Raw genomic sequence first — 21,574 nt, 5'->3', positions numbered from 1 at the left:
GTCCGTGACTGTACAGCTATTTAAATTACTAGATTAATAGTTATTTATTGCCCGTTTGATTGTCTCATCTTTCTGAGAACGTTATGTATATTTTTTTATAAACAGTGTACACTTTCCTAAAAGGTTATAGAAACATTTAATTAAAGTTGAATAAATGTCCAAGATATAAAAACTTCGTTATAAATTAGTACATTCCCTTTAAAATTAAAGTGATATATAGGTCCATGGCTTATACAGCTAATTAATTTTAGTAATAGAGTTTATTCCTCACGTAAGACTGCAAATTCTTACATTGATTTTCAGCTGCGTCTAAATAATATTATAATGTTTATAATGTAATTAATATTGAATATTGTAAATAATAAGCCCCACAGCTAGACAGATATAATATTATTAAATATGTTATCGATAAAGTAATTTCATGAAATTCTTGTGTTTGCTTCTAATAATTGAACTTTAAATTCTCATCTGAGTCACTGTTGAAACATTTATATTCATTAAAACAAAATAAATCACTTTTACCAAAAGAAAAGACGCATTACATTTAGAATTTACATTCCTGAACTCGATTAGTAATAGCTTGAGAAGGATAGTGCTACATTTAAATTACTTTCAGCTTATAACGTTGGATCATATAAATTCAAATACTGTTCGATATGCATATGATTGACAACAGTGTTCCATTGCTCGTGTAAGAATACATTCCCATATCAAAATATTTTTCACGGATGGTTAGTATTAGCAGTGTGCCAAGGAATATTTCTTAAGTAAGATATGGCATCTTTCTTTGATTATTATCAGTTCCATCTTTCCATCTTCTTACAAACCCACATTTTTAAAAAAATAAATGACTGTAATGAGGGGATGGAGCACATACGAGCATACTTTTAAATAGTCTCATGAAAAACTGCCCACTTCTATGGGCACGCCACTGATTGTATATTGTCAAGTGATTGTGTGGTTTGTTTCAGAAATTGAAATTTACACAAATACAACTCATTATCATCTGAGAACTTGAATCACACTGTAAATAATAGGACAGTATATGATAATTTATACTGTCTTGAAGCATACCGTTTTCTGAAATTAACTCCCCTCCCACACACACAACTAACCACATGTTAGTAAAATGCCTTCTAATTACATTTTTTTATTAATTAAGTTATTCATTATTAAATAAATTTACACATATTTAAGGAAAATTTAGTTGTTAATATGACATCTGTCATTATTATGTTATGAAGAAGTAATAAGTCACTAAACTCGTGATTGAACGTAAATTCGAGAACATATTTTGAGGTAATTCTATCATCTGAACACATTCTGATGTAGATATAGTTACTTGCAGTCAGGAAGGCGGTTGAATGAAGTGGAGATTATGATTGGAGAATGAGCTGCTTTGTTGCCAGATTGAAAAGCACGGATAGTTTCGAATGAAGTCACCTTCCAAATGTATCTTTACTCGATGCAGGTATCACTAGGCCGAGATTAAAAGCTTGAAACACAAGATCGGTATCGGCTGTTCTTCTCCCTCGAAAGTTATGACAAAGATACAAGGAGTGACAAATTGGCAACGTAGGTTACTGTCGTTGACTGCCATTGACTTATTTAAAGCTTTCCTCATACCTGTCTGCAGGTTACGATAGTGCATTATAAAAGAAAGAGAAAGTACGCACTAAGTAAAGTTTTTACTTATGCCTTACAAAACCATTCTGATTTGAAATATTACACACATTTCGCATTTACAATAAAGTCTGTAAGGAAATTTTAAAGATACAACGGTCACACTCTAGTGAACCAACACCACACTGAAAAGTAATTATTGTGGAAAATACGTTTGTAATATTAATACAATTCAATATTATTTCACCAACTCTCTTAAATATTCTTTATGAATAGCTTTTCTTATTGACAGATCTGTTAAGTAATTGTTCGTACAAGGTGTAAAAAGTGCTACTTCTTTTACAAAATTTATCTTAAAACATAAAAATCCATTTTCTTTGCAAACTTGATCCATTATCTGCTTTCGAGAAAATGTATTTGATTATGAATTGATAATTTTTTTATTAGCATGTTAGAATGAATTGCCTTTAGGTACTAGCAATATGTTCTATATTTGTCATAAAATTATTAAAACATATATTAATCACGTACTAAACTATAAAATAATATATTTCTGATAGGCAAGAATTCAATATGGTTTCTGCACACTTATCTTTAGTGTGTGGTTACAGTGTGGCCAAATGGAAGACCTTTATTTTCCTTCTTATTTTGCATCACTGTTCTGACATTTTTTAAATAATGAGAACAATTATTGAGATGATGCCCAGTGAATTCATTACCCAGGCTGGGAATCAAACCCAGAACCTTATCAGATGCATTTAAGTGTTCATAGTCTGAACGAAAGATTGCAACTACAACTTGACTTTTATTGTGCAGCTTCTTTTGTTTTTTTTCTAACGTGAAACGTATCTGCAACATAGTCTCATACCTTAATTAAGGAGATGAATGAATGATTTAGATTTTTTGTGATATGTTCGTTCTTATATCAATCATTATAATTGCTAATTTTATATCTGTTCAACTTTCAGTATTTAAAACTTTGATTTTGTTATTTTCATTGTATTCTATGAGGCCATACACAAACGGTTTTACCTTTTGAGCTGGCAGGTGGCATCGGACTCTTACTTGGTGAAACCAGAGCATTGACTTTAAAGGTTTTGTAGCCATGAGATAGCCTCACAGTGTTGTGCAGCTGGTCATGAGCAGTGCCAGTTAAGCCTAGTTTCCATTCTGACAAGTTCCAGACTCATGACGCACAACATGCGCCGGCGCATGTTGCGCGTCATTTAGTGCACTGTTTCCAATTCAAAACTACTTCTGCAAAATACTCCCGCAACAACACTGGAGTGAAGGATCGCAGTGTAACCTATGTAAAGATGGCGGGTTTTGTGGTTATGGCAGGCACGTACCATGAACTTCCAAAATAGAGGCGAACACCACCTAGATGGTGGATTAGAAATAATCTAGCGAAAAGAAATTCGGAAGGAGCGTATAACTTGTTGACGAGAGACTTACGTCTTCAAAGTTGATACGAAAACTTTGTAAGAATGACTGCAAGTGATTTTGAATTGTTATTAAATCTTGTTGGACCAGAGATTACGAAAAACAGTACATGTCGAGGACCAGTTGCACCTGGTGAAATGTTGCCGGCAACCCTTCCTTTCCTAGCAACAGGTGACAGCCCCATATTGTCCACAAAACAAACATTCACGTACAACTACACAACCAACTACAACAACTACACTCAAATAACAGGACGTTGTGTCGTGACGCCGCTTCAGTCTCAACAGCGAGCACGTGGTTGTTGTCGCATCGTCTGTTTCTATTCTAGTGCGCATGCCCGTGACCCAGGAACTTGCTGCAGGCTGTTTCCATTGTCCGCGGCGCATGTTGTGCGTCAAAATCTTTTGGGGCAATTTTGTCCCCAGCACTTGCGCGCGGCATGTTGCAGACAGTTTCCATTTCAACAAATGCTTGGCACATGCCGCGTCGCATGCCGCGCGTCATGTTGCGCGGCAAATTTGTGGTAATGGAAACGGGGCTTTAGTCACACAGAACTAGTCTGACAAGTGATGGCGAGCAACTACCATGCGCAGAGATGGACTACATGGTTCTTAAGACAACACCAAACATTCATTTCTGATTTACAAAAATTGCCAGAGAGATCGTAACAGTAATTGAAGACTAAAATTGGTAAACGCTGTAATTGCCAAAATAATTCAAACACCGTTTTCCAAGTTAAACTGTGAAATGTGCCATGCTTTATAATGTGGTAAACGTGAAAAGTGGCTGGTAGCCCTCTAAGTAGTTCAAAGGGCGTTTTAAGAGGTCACTAGTGTGAACGTTCAAACGGGCTGATGTGCGGAAAGATGCGATTTCCCAACACTCTCGCTTCTGGCACTTACAACGTTTACCACTTTTAGTCCTCAATTACTAATGGTAATCGGCAATGTCGTCGCCTTGTAACCAAGGGATCCTGGGTTCGATAGCCGGTGGAGGGACATCACATCGCACAGTGGTTAGGATCCCACTTTAAACTGTAGGTCCAGTCCCGATTAGCCTATCTGTGCATAACGTGGACTTAAAAAAAACAAATCAATCAATCAATCGATAGGCAGTAAATAATATCAACACGTTTTATTTGTCCTTCAATCTTCCAAGTTGATATTCCGCAATTAACATACCTGATTACATTGACATATGTATGTACAGTATGTATATATTTATATATCTGACCTGTCTAATTTTTGAAGTTTATTAGTTGTGGATAATTTATTTTAAATTAACGTATCAAATTAAATCACGATTTAATTCTACTATTTTCCAGTAATTATTGAAACACAAGATTTGGTGTACAAATGTGGGATATTTATATACTAAGCGAGAAAAGTGCTACATATGTTCACAACACGCGTTGTCAAAAGCATCCTTACCATTTCATTCCCCAGTTAAAGCACCTGGGGCGGCTTAGGGTCGGGCGACCCGCGCTGCTGCCCGGGGCAACAAACCAAGCTGTCCCGCTTGATTAGCTCTAAAATCATATTTCTGATTACATAAGCGTTGGTGTATGTTTGAGTTTATTGTTAAGTCAACTTGATGCACAGAAAAGCTAATCGGGACTTGGACCTACAGTTTGAAAGTGAAATCCGAACCACTATGCTACAACGCCAGGGGTTGCGGGTTCGAATCCCGGCCCGGGCATGGGTGTTTGTGAGTGTCCCTTCATCAATTTCACTGTATCATCACTCATCTCCATCTTCGCGATTAGCCAAAAGTGGCAGAAATGCGAAGTAAAATAAACCAAATCAACCGACCAACAAAACCACTACGCGCCTCAACCGGGTACATGGCTATTTGTTTAATAAGCGTTGGATTCATTGTCGACAATAATTAATTGAAGTTACCGCTGCATAACATAATACGCATATTGCAAAATCTGGTAACAATTTAAGCTGATACGTAGATTACTGTTATTTTGATGCCATTCCTTAGGCATTAAATAAGCACATATGTACCTATTTGCAATAAACGTGCTCTATAACAGTAACACTTAAAGTATTGTTAAAATAAAGCTATTATTTTTCGTCAGTAGAATCGTAAGTGTATAACATGGTCATGTTTTCTATTGGAAGAAGGTTTAAAGTAGAGGGGCGCCAAATATCTAGCTCGCCGAGTGAAAGTTTTACCTTGAGCCACCTCTGAAAGCCATGATTCATATGCATCAGATAAAGGTATGTTACGTGTTCCCACAAGGCTCAATTATGTTTTACCGTAAGCATGCGTGTCGTGTAGTGGGACATAAACTACTGATGCATATCGTTACGTGACCATGAGGCTTAAAATATGTAGCGGCAGTTCTTAACTAAAAGAAAGTGTTCAACAAAGAGTGAGCTGAAATAATTTATTATAATGCTGAGATGTAACTAGAGATCTGCTTAGGGTGTTCATAAATATAGTTATTACTTACAGAATACTTTTTCTGATAAAGAGTGCAAACGATATCAAATTACACAGCTACAAACATGACATTCTCATTAGGACTGAGTGTGTTGTGACCTTGTAAGGTGGTTATCCCAGGCGAAATATAATAGTTAGGATTTTCCAAACTTAAGTTGTAAAGCAGATCTCGTTTAGTCATATGGATATATGAACAAACGTTTGACATTCGTGAGCATGTTCTACATATTTGTTAGTATATTACTATTATGTTAGGAAGTTGACTGAATGTTTAGGGACATTAAAGATATACCATCGTGCTTTATCGCCACCTGCAATCTCTTTTTGAAACCATTTCATAAAATTAAGAAATTTTCTTTCAGTAATGAACTAACAAAAATCGTAAATATGCCCTGAGTACATTGATATTAGATAAAAATGTTTTCTAGTTTTGATCGACTGTGCACACACATTCTGTTGCGCAACAGCAATAGAAGAAGAGAGCATGTTATGGAATATATCGATCTTGAACTCAACGTGTGTTTGTCGTTAAGCTCCAACATGTGGCGCAGATCTACTTGTTGCTGCCAGGGGAGAGATCAATAAGAGACGCCAGTTCCGGAACGAATAAACAACGCTTAACGAACATACTACATGCACGAGCAAAGATAGTACACAGTTAGAAAAAGTAATTATATGTAAGATTTAGTGGTTTATACGTTTTGGTAATACATTTCCGAACACATGTCATATCATATTTAGGGCTTCTGTATTGTTATGTCTGATAAATTCACTTTTCTCCACCTCTCGTGGGGTATAATGAAATGACTTTGTGTGAATGCACTCAGATGCCAACCTCTCTTTCAAGCAATTATCCCTGGGCTGCATTTTGCAAGTTGAAGAGGCTCTGGCGCCTGAACCAACATGTGTCGTCGACATGTGTTTTGTGATTGTCACTTCATCCATCTCATCTTGTCACCATTCAACTCCATCGTCGCGATTATCCAAAAATGGCAGATAAGAGACGTAAAATGAACTACATCCACGTTCACATCTAAGGATAGATTTCACAATAGCGTATAGTTTAGTCTGTCGCCTTGTAATCAAGAGGTACCGGGTTCGTCTTCCAGTGGAGGTAGACTGCGCAGTGATGGGGGTTCTACTTGATACTGTAGGTTTAGTTAAGAAATAGTCTATTGAGGCATAAAGTGGACTTAAAACAAACTTTGTTGGTTTTTAATAAGCGAGTAGGAGACAAAATCTGTCAAAGTTCAGGAGTGGAGGTAGAAAATTTTGACTGGTAGTTCAGGAGGTCTTATTGAAATATTAGGTTGAGACTTAATTTAATATAATTTTACTATTGTATTATCTCAATTCTTCTCTTTCTCTCTCGCATCTATACTTTTTATTCTTTTTGTTGTTTACATTGTCTCTGTATCTTTGTAATATTTCAACTACCCATTGTGCGCAGTTCTCTTGCTGTATTCCGTGGGAATACGTATTAGGTGCAGATAATTTTTCCTTTGAAAAAAAGAAAATTGTCCCTTATACTTTATCAGACGAATGAAGCAGATTCAGGTATGCCATATGCACGCGATTGAAATTATATATACCTACGAAGTCCCTCACAAATGAAAGAAAGTGTTCACATATGTGTAATGACATCCTAGCCGCGTTCTACTTGAATACGATATCGTAAAATAAACGCAAGCCTAAGTTTAATATTTTGTGTCGAAGCTTACTAACAAACACCTTATGTGAGTACATGGCTCCAGGGGGAACTTAACCATACTTAGTTTGGTTTTCGTTACGGCTTTCTGCCAAATAAACTCTAATTAGTCCTTAGATATTGCAAATTCAATCAAATGATTACAACATGAGGGTACGTCAACTGTTACATTGCTTTTTGACGTACCTTCGTACATGGGCCAACACTTTCACATCTCGAAATCGCGTTTTTACATTCTCCCGTGCCCTAAATAACCAATTGCGTGACTGAAGTTGACGCGCCATTTTTGTTATCCACGGAAGCACCCGGCCACACCCAACATCCGATGTTAATTACGCTGCACGCTCGCCGGACGAAATTGTTTCAACCGCCGAGGGAGATGGATGCGAACCACAACCTCTGCTCTTCGTTGGCACAAGCATCGTTCAACAGTTTCTCACCTGTATTCTCTCGTAGATGAGATCTAATGGATATTACATGACTTCCAAACGAACAAAACTGATAGAAGTAGTCGTAAATTTAATATTCTACCGTTAAAATTTAAGTGCCTGTTAATTTACAGAAACTATACCGCTCGCAATTCCAACTGGCGGCTGGGAAACAATGAACCAGCGATCGGTTGAATTCTCTTCGACTGTCATCGGGCATTTTCGAGTCACGAGGCACCGAAAGTTCCTGGCGGGACGAAACAAATGAGCGTCGGATACACAGAATGTTGCCAAATATACTGTAAAACGGGGGGAGGGGAGATAGTTTATCAGCGCCGTTAGTGGATAAAAGTTGTACAATAGTACACAAAGCATCGAAAATTAGTACACAAAACACCAAAACACTGCAAACAAGCTAATAGAAACAACTAACAAAAACAGAAGTAAGCTTGGCAATGTTGTAACGGGAGAACGATGTTACCCCTACAGCTTACTTCGCAACTGAGGTTGGCACTCATCGAGCCACACACCCCAGAAGACGATTGGTCGACAGATAGAGCTGTGTACCAAAAATTAGGTCAGCCGTCACTTGGACTTGCGATCAGTAAACACAACCGTATTTTATGTAAATATGAGTATTTTATAATGCGTAAAGAATGATAATGATGATAAATTACAGCTGCATGTACCATAAATATATTATTTTGTAAAACCGAATCATTACAATTACATTATTTACGATAACTATGTAATAGCCGTTAATGCCTTAAAAACGAACAGTCATCTTAACGGTATTTTGGATCACAACGGAAATTGACGGTTTTAGACCGTTTGTAGTCAACTCTTTACAGTACAAAACTTAAAAGTTCCACTGAGCCTGTCTCGACAACCACTTTCTAAATTGATTGCAGTTTTGAAGAATCACGATGCAGTTCTAAATTCCGAAAAAAGTCAGGAAATTCTCGTATGGATTTCATTCAGTGGCGACGATACCAGCATTGCCCCCACCCCTCCCCTTCCCGCAGAACTGAAACCCTATATAAGTAAATTTCCACTACTTCTAAACTGCATAATTTGAAGAATATATATATATCTTGTAATTATACAAAATTAATAAAGGTTAGAACAGGGGTGCTCAAACTTTTTTGTATGCAGTGCCAACTTACTACTTCAGCATTTTCACGGGTCATATTGGATTTTTATTACACCAAGAATGATAACTTAGAAAATAATATGGCAGTTTTATCAGTATAAAGGTGGTTCAGATAAGAAACCTTGGGCGACCCTGCGTTAGAACAACGGCTCCTAGTGAGTGTGGTATGAAACAAACAGTTTGTGTTCTTATTTTACGTCGTTTTTCTGCCACTTTTGGTTAATCACGACGATGAGGAAGACAGATGAATAGAAGAAAGGCTGTATGTAGAATTTTTGATCTGAAGGGGTGTAATGTACCCTCATAATGGACATAAATTGTGATTTTTGAGAAATTTTAGAGGCTGTCGCGAAAAATGTACAGGGTGTTAGGAGTCACTCATGAACTTGATAAAGGATACAAGAATGCCTATAACTCAAACCCGGAACTTCGATGACGAAAGCAAAAGTCGACCACTTACTGCATTTGTTGTTGTCCATATACCATTACTTCTAATAGTCGTGAAGTCGGTTTTCTGTTGTAGAATTCCAGATAACAGATTATATCAAAACGCTCTCCCATTTATTTCCCAACAGAAAAAAAAAATGAAAACCGAATGATCTTTAATCGCAGTATACAGTTCCTTATGATATTTATAGGAATCATAATTGTGACCTTCCAATCTTGCACAATATCTTTTTCTGAAAACTTAAAGGTTATTATTTTTAAAAAAAGAAGCCATAAAACGAGTCGAATTTTAATATCCTGTCCAAAGAAATTTTGAAATTCTTATCTGAAACTGATTTCATTTTTTGATCCATCCTACTCGGTCCAGTTGGTAAGGCGTCTGACTAACACACCGGATATACCTGGAAAGGTCTGACCTTATCCTTATATAAAAGCGGTGGTTCACCCAGTCTCAAATAATAAATGGGTACCCTGGGTGTTAAAGAGGCTGGACAGTGGTGCTGATTTACATCCCCTCAAAAAATGGCCGAGATCGTGAATGTGTGGGGCCCTACCACCACATTCATGCCTTCATGGTTGATTGATTTGGTTTATTTTACTTCGCTTTTCAGCCATTTTGGATAATCGCGAAGATGATGTTGAGTAATGATGTGAAAACATTGGTGAAGGGACACCCACAGAGAACACTCAAGCCCAGGCTCGGATTCACATATGAGCACTGTGTGTTTTACCCACACTTATAAAAAAATTGAACTTATCCAACGATAGTTCCTCTCTAATGTAGAGATCTGTTCTTCGTTGAAGGTTTCACTGCCGATTTCATCAATTTGATCCCAGATCTACAATATTCTGAATAATATATCTACGCTCGAGAGTCCTTACTCTCAAGAAAAGAGGTTTACCAAATTCGTACAAGAGTTAGAGATAGTGTGTGCCAGTAGCGTACGCAGGATTTCATCAAGGGGAGGGTAGATTCTAAAGCTTTCTCCAAATTCACATTACCATTCTTTTATTGTACTTTTTCAATAATATAGCTTATAAAATTCCCAGATATTCCCATAGGTATATCTCAATTCTCACATGCCTAAACAAGGTTTAGTAGCTGATCTTGTTGAAACCTACAATTTGAATTTATGTTGATGTATACGATTGTACGTAGGATCCACTGTTTTATTTTATAATTTTGTATTCAACTTTTTAATTTTGTATAACCAATTTTGACATAGTGATATACCTGGTCGTTTAATCGTTATCACCACTTAAATAAATATGATTATTATTATTATTATTATTAGAACAATACACAGTTAATTGCACAATACTATCTAACAATAAACAATTATTAGTATCAGAGATATAATAGATATCGTTGAAAACAAACTGAAGTGTAAATATGCTAACTTGTTATGTTATGTTATTCTATTTTATTCGTGTAACTTTGTACTTTTGTATTTTACTTAGTGCTGTATTAGGTTTCATACTGTGCTCAACACTTAAAATAAACGATTATTAATAATAATCATAATTAATTAATAATACTTATAATTTGTTAATTAGTTGAATTACTAATACCACTACTACTATTAAGTAGTAGAGATTAAATATAGTATTTATGATAGGAATAGAACGAAATTACTTTCTAGTCATTCGATTTTGACAAATTCTAGGAGCATTTTTTGTTTCTTTCATACGAAATAGTTATCAAGTCAACAAGGTGAGACATTTTAAGTGTGAAGAATATCCATAAAATCAAGAAAATATATTAAAATATATTGATATAATCAAAGTATGGAACTCATCCAAGCAGCTGCAATGGTCTGGTCGATAGGGCGTCTGACAAACACTGGGGAGATCAGGGTTCGATTCGCGGAATTGGTTGGAATTTTTCAGCTCTTGTCCCCGCATAAATATCCCCGATAATTCACATTTGGAATGTCTCGCTGTTCTTACCAACAAAATATTTTACAATAGTTAATATTATTGTCGTTTGAAATCAGAAATTTAAACGTGCCAGTGTAAAGAATGGGAAGGTGGACTGGTGGCTGTGTATTCTTGTTCGCCTCTTACAACGAACCAAGAAATTTCTTTAGTTAATGCTCATTCTTCACGCACACAATAAAAATACATGCTAATTGATTATTGATGCAGCTGAGATACAAAACAACTTTTGTATCTTTTAAATCAAAGGTGCCCTCATATTTTATTTTCAAGGCATTCACTCTGAAAGACGCGTCTGCTTGGAATGCTGTGCTTTTCTCCATGCTGCATGGGAATAATAATTCAAATTATTATTATTATTATTATTATTATTAGTAGTAGTAGTAGTAGTAGTAGTTTTGTCGCAGATCTTTGACTGTGATAAATTGGCCATTTCTAATTTTCTTCACAGCATTTTTCATAATATTTCAAAAGCTCAAGGGGGGGGGGGGGTTACCCGCCTTGCGTACGCTACTGGTGTGTGCAGGAGCTCAAATGTACAGTAGATGGTGTCCAGGAATTTGAGTACGAATTCGGCTTGAAGATATTTGTTTTGTGATATTTCATATTTGTTATTCCTAGTGATAATATGGGATCTTATTACCAATATTTCATTATAGGTCCTTATTGGACTTGAATTATGGGACTCAAGCAACATATCGTAAACACTGTAAAAAAGTTGACCGAAGAAATGAGGGTCTGAGACAGTAAATTTCCGTAAAAAGACTACCGTAAATATGACAATTACCGTTTAAGAAATATTAATGGCTGTTACATAGTTTGCGGTAATTAATATAATATTAACAATATAGTTTTTAAAAATATATATTTACGTGCACACAGCTTCAATTTACAAGTGTCGATCTCGGTGGTGGAATGGTTAACGCAGGGCGATACGACGCCTAGGGTGCCGGGTTTGATCCCGGTGTTCTTAATGAGTGCCCCTTCACTAATTTCATCATATCATCCCTCATTTTCATATTTGCGTTTAGCCAAATGTGGTAGAAAAGCAGAGTAAAATAGACCAAATCCAAAACAAAGATCAAAATTCAATTTACAATTATTATCTACCTTCATGCAAGATAAAATATACAATTTTAAGTTGGAAAGTTTTTCTTGTGTGTCTCAATGATGAAACTCTAAGCTTACATAAATATAATGTCTGAGTTAAATATTCCAAGCAGTTACCGACGGTATGTTTGTTCTCATTTTAGCAACATCACAGAGAGGTGACGAAGTTTTGCGTCCCGCATTTGTAAACTAACAAGCCGACTGTTAAATTTTAGCTGTACGTTCTAACAGAACGCAAAAATAGAACTACGTTTTAGTCTAAGTTTGAAGAACCAGATAGCCAATCAGTTCGAATTGATCCCGCTCTAAAATAAACGATTCCTATTTGAAAGTTTCTCCTCATGCAACGATCCAGCCAAACTGAAAGCTAATTGCAATCAATTTGTCCCGCCCATTAAATATCGAATTTCAGTTCAAGCTCAGCCCACTTTATACAGACAGGCTAACGAGGACTGAAACCGCAGCTTTAAAGTGAGAGTCCGGACCACTGTGCAACGTGCCACAATTGGGAATGAAATCCGGGCCTTCTTGACCACAAAGCCAATAAGTTATCGGCGAGGCCCTCAAGAAACTCTTACAAATCAAAGTAAGGCTACATTTTCGATTTCGTTCAAGTCAAAAAGAAACTACTTACAACAATGTCTCCCATTGTAAAAGTGTATTTACGTTGTTTGTAACAAGCAAGGAAGCTACCAGAGCCTTTGTTGTTTCCGGCTTGAACCTTTCCAGTCGGCCCCTTTGGCTTAATGGTTAGCATATCACGCTACGACGGCAGGGGTCCCGAGTTCGAATCCCGGCCTGGGGATGTATGTTTGTGAGTGTCCATTCATCGATTTCATCATATCATCACTCATCCCCATATTCGCAAAGTAGCCAAAAGTGCCACAAAAAGCGAAGTAAAATAAAGCAAATCAATAAATTGAACCTTTACCTATGGTTAAAGGCTATTACGTCACATGATTGGTCGTAGTTGCCTTTTCCTACGCATCACAAAAAAGCTCTTGAAGCAGCTAATCAGACGAGCATATTCTTGAAATCTGCCCTCACGCTATTTGAGGCCAGGAATAACGCCGGCTGTGCTTTAGTTAAGTGACTTCGTTCAGTTGTTATTAAGCTTTAAGCTTTACAAATGACTATTTCAGCTTCCATCTACAAACAGAGGAGCTTGATTTCGAATTACAACCTTCTACTATATAAGCAGAGATTAGTAGCAGTTCAAGATATACACGTACCTCTACAAATATAACTTATTGCGTTTGGCTTTCGCCGACCTCGGTGTAGTAGTGCCAACGCAAGTGGTAGAAAGCCAGAGATCTCAGGATCGAACCCTGGTCAGGAATGTATTTGTCCCATCATTAATTTTTCCATCAATTCATCCCGTCGCGATAAAAGTCAAAGATAAAAGCGACATATAATATACCTCGTATACAAACTAAATAAGAACTCTATCCAGTTTAAGCTACTTTCGGAAAGTAAAAGTGTTTGGAATTCAGATTGCAGTTAATTAGAAGAACATCCTAGTGCCGTTTGAAATTTCATTGAACCTAGTTCCAGTGGTGATGCATGTGATTCGCAGAGAATCAGACAAGTAGGGACAAGAATATTCTATCAGAGAAATCCTACATCACGTATCAGACCCGAATTTCTAATCATCGGAGAGACCCAATTAGTGTTTTATAGGCTTTCTACTTTCGCTAATTTGCCATACTAAATTACTAATTTTTCACAAGAGATTAAAGGTTCATTTTCCCTAGCAGCTTCACCTTACGGATCTCACATTACACAGTAATTCCAGTTCCGATCTGTCTCTGAGAATAAAATAGCATTTAATAATTAACTTCCCTTGTTCAAATCCATACATTCAGTTTTCATACCACACGATTTACTATAGGTAGGAAACTACATACACAAACAGAAATATTGATCACACACATTGATTTAATGTGGTGTTTTAAGTCCACTTTATGCACAGTAAGGGTAATGGGGACTGGACCTACAGTTTAAAGTGGGATCCAAACCACTATGTGCCTCCAGCGGGTATCGAACCCGACACCCCTTGATTATAAGGCAACGACACTACCACTGCGCCATTGTGGAGGCCTTGATCATACACATATTTAGACATATATCTATAGGTAGTATTTTTAATGCATTTATCTGTATAACTGTACGAACCACTATATCACGTGGTAATTCGCAATCGATGCTTCTTATATGATATGACAAACTTTCTTGTGCTCGTTCGACACAGGCCATCTATCTTAAACACAGTTACAATAGCTGTTGATTTCAGTTCGTCTTCAAGGGTCATGAATGTTATAATTACAACTAATGTTTTGAAAGCACTAAGAAACAATCTAAATTTTGCAAGATAGGATATCTTAAAATAAAATATTGTATTCATTTCTAAACTGTAAACAAATCACTACATGTAATCTGTAAGGAAAATATTTGTGCCAAGTACCTTTTCTCTAACAGATAATGGACTAGTTTTTTCTCAATAGTAGTTCTTGGAAAGCATCTAGAAGGTTTTCTAACAATATTAAAATAAACCCTCTTAGAATCTATTTCTTTACTTTTGGTCTCATACTACAGGCACATAATAATGTAACGTAAATATATTTTCAACCATTTTAGTAGTTCTTTGAATTTATATAGTTAACACAATATTATGCACCAAGTTTTTACAAACTTAACTGTAATTTTGGTCAACAATTAAAATGTTATGTAATTAGATGCGTATGTTAAAACATGTAACTAGATCGTTAGATGGTGAACCTTCAATTTAGAATAATTAAAATTATTATAGGAATTCTTAGTGTTGGACGGTGTACATTCGGCAATTGTTTGTATTGTTATGTAACAATTGACCCATCTACATGCAGTAGAAGGTTGTAGAAAGCTTATTATATCAACTATTTCTTGTGAGACTAGTATAATGAGACTCTCAGAACAATTTCTACCTTCACTGGATATTTTGAAATATTTTTCTGGCATTATATTCTCTTTGTACATTTATTTATATTTTTAGATAAAAATTTTGAAGCTCCAATGAGCAATATTACTGGTAGAAGCTCATGTTTGAATCTACTATTCTGAGAAGAACATTTTATTGGATATATTAAGTGTTATATTTGTTTTTTGAAACATTTTCTTTTTAAACATGTATTTTTCTTTAGAAACATCATATGAATAAAGTATTTTGTCAAAAACCTTATAGATATTAATTATTTAAGCTCTTTAAGTTTCTTAAGTTTATTTTTATATATTTTAACTTTAACATTTTTTTACAAAGTTAAACGGCATTTTGTTATATCTCTTACTTACCTATGTTCCCTTTTCTTCATTTAGTAAAAAAATACTTTTTGAAAAATATGAAATGGAAGTATTACTGGTTTCTTTAATTTTTACGATAAATATATTTTACTATGCCTATAGAAACTATGTGATCTAATCCTGGTGCTTTAAATATCTAACTAATTAGCCGTACCAAATGTGAAATCTATTTACTTGAATGTACCATTTAAACTCTCTCATTACATATATATTTTACCAAGCCAATAATGCACACAGTATAAAATGTCTTTTGAATTGTATATTTTTATTTATTTATTTACTTTTATTTGTGATTACCGCTTTAAGCAGTTTTTTCCATATCTATTGAATTGTATATGAATTTCCTTAGCATATTGACAAAAGTAATTGGTCGTTTGTTACTGAATAGGAATGTGAAAAAATATTGTAGTATGTCATATATTCCTAAAGCACAGTCTTTGTTATTGGATTTTATAAATATAGTACAAACAAAATAATCGTCAAATTATATGGCATTGAGTAAGCTGTAAGACTCCTTCTCAGAAAGAGTATAATTGAGAGAATACTGAGGTTCGTTATAAAGGTATTTGACGATTGTTGTCGAATGTTCGATTATACCAGAGCATTAGAAACAAATTGAAATTAATTATGTTTAGAATAACGTGATCTACAAACTTCTTCACAACGTTAGTAAAAATTGAAAAAGATACGTTAACGAGTTAAAAAAATTAGTATTTTTACCCGAATCTGGATTGAAATACACTATTAACAAAATGAGCTGGACAGTATTAAAATTTATAAAGATCTGCAAGTGCCATTGTCATGTTTTGAAGAAAGTGCGATTGTGAGGAAATGTTTGGATATCAACAGTTTTTGACAAATTACATATTGTAGAATTAAAATACAAATAACGAACGTACACATTCTCTTTTAGCACTCAAAATATACATTCCAACGTACCAACAATTTAGGTTTTTAAGGTACTGAACTAAGACCTCCATATTCATGTTACGATTGGCACAAGACGATTAATAATAATGTTTCTCATATTAGAATTTTTCTTCCATAGAATTACAAAATAAACTAGATCTAGAATCAACCACATATATACTAGCCTACCTTCCACTCATGTTCCATACGTATATTGTCACTTCTTGTTTGGAAGTAAAGATGATTCATTCTTTTCTTTTCAGAAGAAAGTGAACAAATTGATTAACGTGTACAAACAGAACTAAATCCTTCTGTCAAGGTTATCTTGAAAGTAGCTGTCTTCCCTTATTTTTAATGCTCACCCGTGTTTGCATCTGCGATATTAAAAACTGCTTGCAAATTTCAACAAATGAATTGAATGTTCCTTGCACAAAATTTTCACTAAATGCCAAACTAACACTAAGAACAATATAAATATATTACGAGAAATTTTCTTCGGAATGAAATACTTCAAAGGATTTTTATACAACGAAGTGTCATATATGCCTTCTGTCTGGGTAATATGCGCACACTTAATTGATAGCTAAAAAACTAGAGAACAAATAATATTCTAAACAATTAGCAAGGAACGCTGACATCAAGGTTTGAATGTAACACTTCGTTTCAAAGTTTTAAAATAACGCCCATATATTTCAATGATTACTTTGTGTAAACAAAATTCAACGTTTTGGAAATCAAGCATAAGTGACCAAAGGATTCAAAGCCTTCCTTCTTATCTTCAACTGATGGCATATTTGGTAATAATATATTTTTAAAAATAGTCTCCCTATATATTTCTGTAATCACATTAGAACTAATAATATCTGTCTATGCTTGAAAAATTATATAATTCAATTTAGTATTATCGGTTACTTATCTTAGACACCCTGTAAAATGTGAATTAACTTTTGTGAGCAGTATATCATGTTTACGAACAATTCATTAACATATCTTTGATAAACGTTTTGTGGCCCTTGAACTGTTTCGAACGGTCTTTTTCTTGGGTCTATCGTAGCTTTTGAATGGTTTCATTTAACTGTCGAGTGCTTTATCTGAGGCGAACCTCACCTTTTTCTGCTAGGTGACCACCTCCCTAGGTCCAGGATTGTCGTTGGACATTAGAGTGGACAGTTCGTACTTGTCTTCCACGTATTCGGAGGTCTTGTCTTCCAGCACCTCGTGTCTTCTGGTGGAAGAAGGTCCTTCGCTGTTCTTCTGAGGAATGCTGCAGCAGGTACACACTTCGAGGCAGCTTCTCTTGAAATCTCTGCTCATGACGGCGAACAATATGGGACTGGTGGCCGAGTTCACATAGGTGAGGCACTTTGTGATGATCCACAGGACGTGGCTCACGACAGGAGGGATGCTCTCTTTGAAGTTGTCGTTGGTTTTGGAGAACTGGAAGGCCCAGTATGGCAGCCAGCAGAAGATGTGGAGGAGGACCAGGAGAAGGCCGATCCTCACGTCGGCGATGGCGTCGCGGCCTCGATGGTCGTTCTCCAGGTGCTGCCGCCGACCGTTGGCGATGGCAAAGACGTTGACGACCACGCAGAGAGGCACTGGAATGGCGAACCCAGCAAGGAACCAGTACGTGGTGTAGCTGGGACGGTCGTCGTTTCTCCAAGTATCCACGCACACGAGGGACCCTCCTTCTCCGGAATTGGCGACGTCGGTGTACAAGAAGATGGGGGTGGACACCACTCCGGAAATGAGCCAGATCACGAAGGACACCACCGTCGACGCATGCGCGGTCCTCAAGCTCTTCGCGAGACCCGGCCGACAGATGAAGAGTACTTGATCCACGTTCATGACTGCCATGAGGGCTCCGATGGTAAACGGGAGGACGTGGTACGCGACCGACCGCAACCAGCACATGTAGACGCCGTACGGGTGGTACTCCGAGTATGCGAGGGTGCCGAAGAAGAACACCACCCCTGCCAGGAAGCAAGAGTTCGCGACCGCAAGATTCACCATGTACAGATTGGCGACCTTCTTGATCCGAGACGATCTGTGATGTAGAACGTACATCACGAGGACGTTCCCGTGGAGGCCGATGATCAGCACGGCGGCCAGGATGACGTAGACGAGGATGTACAGTATGTGCTTCTCCAGATCCACCATATTGAATCCCCACTCCCGGACGAGCTTCTGCGGGAGTATCGCTCGTTGCAAGATTACCACCGTACACACACAACCGGCCGTGCAAGATTGGTATCAACGTTCCGATAACTCCGGACGCTCGGCGCCCAGCGCAACGGCCCACATTGGAAAAACCGGATAAAGAGCTCACTTTAACGGACGCGTCGACGAGCCTGCTCCTGTTGCACAAGCCTCACGGTTGCCATGGAGACGGCAGAACGCGTCGACGCTGTGATGGGGGGATCGGAGCCCGGCGCTCGATACTTAAAGGCGATGCACCTTTCTTAGCCAACAGGTGAGTCCACGGTATTGGGGGACGATTCTCACATCCTATTCCAACGATTCATGTACCCCATGGGCCTTGCGCGTACCGCCGTCACCACATCAAGCGCTTCCCCCAGTCACGATTATGCAATTGATATAGCCATAAAATGAAGCACCGGAACCAAATCGGAAAGGTGTAAGAATTGCTTCATGTCGATAGAATCTTCTTGTTTTCCTGATTGGTTAACATCAGAATTACGCAGCAGGTATTGTAGTTTTAGTAATTTAACGTAACTTTTCTACCTCTTTAGTTTTATCGCAACTATGATGATGAATTATGATTAGATGAGAAGACAATCAATCACTATGATACGTCCAATCCTTGCTCGGGACTCGAACCCGTAACTTTCGGAATAGAGATTGTGAATTAAGCACTCGGCCACTGTATTGATGTGCATCTTATAGTAGATATAGACACACGATATATTTACCAAACAGAATATTGCGATAAAAAACTACCATTGTCAGTACTGCAAGGTCTGATATATTAATAATAATACTAAAATATATTTTCACATTGTCATCTATTACCTTTGTTGTTTTGTATTCCTTAGGATACCATTATACGTTTACAATTCTTGTAATATGAAATCTTCTATTTCCAGCCATACGCTCTGATGTTTAATAAAGATTGGGAATATTTACATGTTATTGACTGTGTTTTGCACCTGCTTTCAGTTTTTAGATGTACATTAAGCGTTGGTGCAATAGTGGTGCAAGTAATAATTCCCTCATTCTGTGAGTCACTGGTGTTTTTTCCATGAAATATAGAATGACACATTTCATTTAAGAGACATAATGTAATTGCAAATAACATTATTAAGCTTGATTAATTATATCGGTTTGTTTCCGTTGGGAAAACAAAATTCAAAAGAGGTTCTCTCCCTTGGTCTCAGCCGGTGTTGATACACCAAAAACGAAAAAAAACTCTAACGTCATAATTTAGCTACCAGCAAATTATTTACTGTTGAATAAGTTAATTTGAATTAAGATCGAAACTAATATGAAATACTGTTATAATTAAAAACAAACTTGAAGAGACTCGGGCCTTATCACAGTCTTGACGAGATGTGAAGTGGCGTGTGGCTGCTACATGCCCCTTCAATGTGCCCACACGTCTCTTCGCACCTCGTCAATATTGTGAGATATGGTCGTATGGTTAAACTTTCATTAACTTTGTACCAAACTTTATGAAGAGAATTTGTTTTTAAATGTCATGGGTTGGGTAGACAATGAATCACCAATTTAAGAAAATGAAATTAGTATTTTTTTAAAAATAAATTACTTTGAGATTGGTCAACGATTTTTGGATACCAATTTTGAAAGCAGGGGAAAATATTGTTATATTACATAATTGACAGTATTTTTATTCGTATTTTTGTTATTTTGCATTGATTTTCTGCCACTTTTGGCAATCGCAACTATGAGGATGAGTGCTGATTAGATGAACATCATTATTAGACATTCACAAATAACACCTATTCCTAGACCGGGACTCGAACCAGGGAAATTCGGTGTCGAGATTGGTAGTTGACCACTTTACGAGGTCGGCATATATCGATAGGAAAATCTATTTTAGAATGACTATAAAATGAACACAAAGGTAGAAATATACACATGCACATGGTATATTACTGAGAACATTTTTGAACCTTCCATGTATTCGTATTCTTGACATGGAGATCGATCCACGATGTGAGTTTAATCAGAAAGTAGAGGCCGACCTCCGTGATGGAGTTGTTAGCACAGTGCGCTACGATGCCAGGGGTTCTGCGTTCGAATCCCGGCCTGAGCATGAGTGTTCTTTGTGACTGTCCCTTCATCAATTTCATCATATCATCATCACTCATCCTAATCTTCGCGATTAGCCAAAAGCGGTAGAAAAATGAAGTAAAATAAATCACCAACTAATCAAGAAACTAGACTGAAAGTGTCACATGTGTTGACCTCCATGTTCCCCTTCATCTTGGTCTTTTCTACTAATAGATTGATTTCGTGAAAAAATTGACATGAATTTTTCTCTCGTATTTATTTGAAGTATTCACTTTCGAGCTCCTTTTTACTAAGAATTTTTGTAAAATCAGCATTTGTTTTGGTAAGAACGTGCAGTTGTTTCATATAGCGCATCTTCTGGGCCTTGGGTTCTCAAATCCTCGTGCGTAACTTGACGTTTGAGGTAGAAGCTATTCAGTATGGAGCCGGCATCTCTGGGATTTCAACTTGACGTTTGTAGAACGAGTTGATGCTAGATTCCAGTTTGCTGTCTTCCGTGATTTCTCTCGTGGAGTTGAAGTTTGAGGCCAACGACGTCAGGATGTTGTTGGGCGTTCTTGTCCGAAGAAACGCCGAGGGTGGGATTTGTGTTTCTATCGTTCGGCATTGATATGTTGGTCTGACGGTTTGCTAAAATCCTCTTCCACACTCCGCGTTTAAAATGCAACGGGGTTATTACAGTATGGACCGTAGTGAGCACGGAGCCGTCATTTTGTTTATCTCCCTTTCATTTGTGGCAGTTTGATGGAA

The 21,574-nt window shown here is 36.9% G+C and overlaps 1 protein-coding gene across 1 annotated transcript; it reads right to left on the bottom strand.

The window, feature by feature from the left end:
- Positions 1-17,665: 17,665 nt before the first annotated feature.
- On the bottom strand, positions 17,666-18,709 carry LOC145998411 (somatostatin receptor type 2-like). Its single transcript, XM_083134818.1, has one exon. It carries the CDS (start codon positions 18,707-18,709, stop codon positions 17,666-17,668), a length of 1,044 nt encoding a protein of 347 aa, XP_082990944.1.
- Between the last annotated feature and the right edge of the window lie 2,865 nt (positions 18,710-21,574).

This window comes from Lepisma saccharinum, chromosome 14, assembly GCF_977018435.1.
Source record: "Lepisma saccharinum chromosome 14, izLepSacc3.1, whole genome shotgun sequence".
NCBI lineage: Eukaryota > Metazoa > Arthropoda > Insecta > Zygentoma > Lepismatidae > Lepisma > Lepisma saccharinum.
This window is presented reverse-complemented; position numbering and strand designations above follow the sequence as displayed.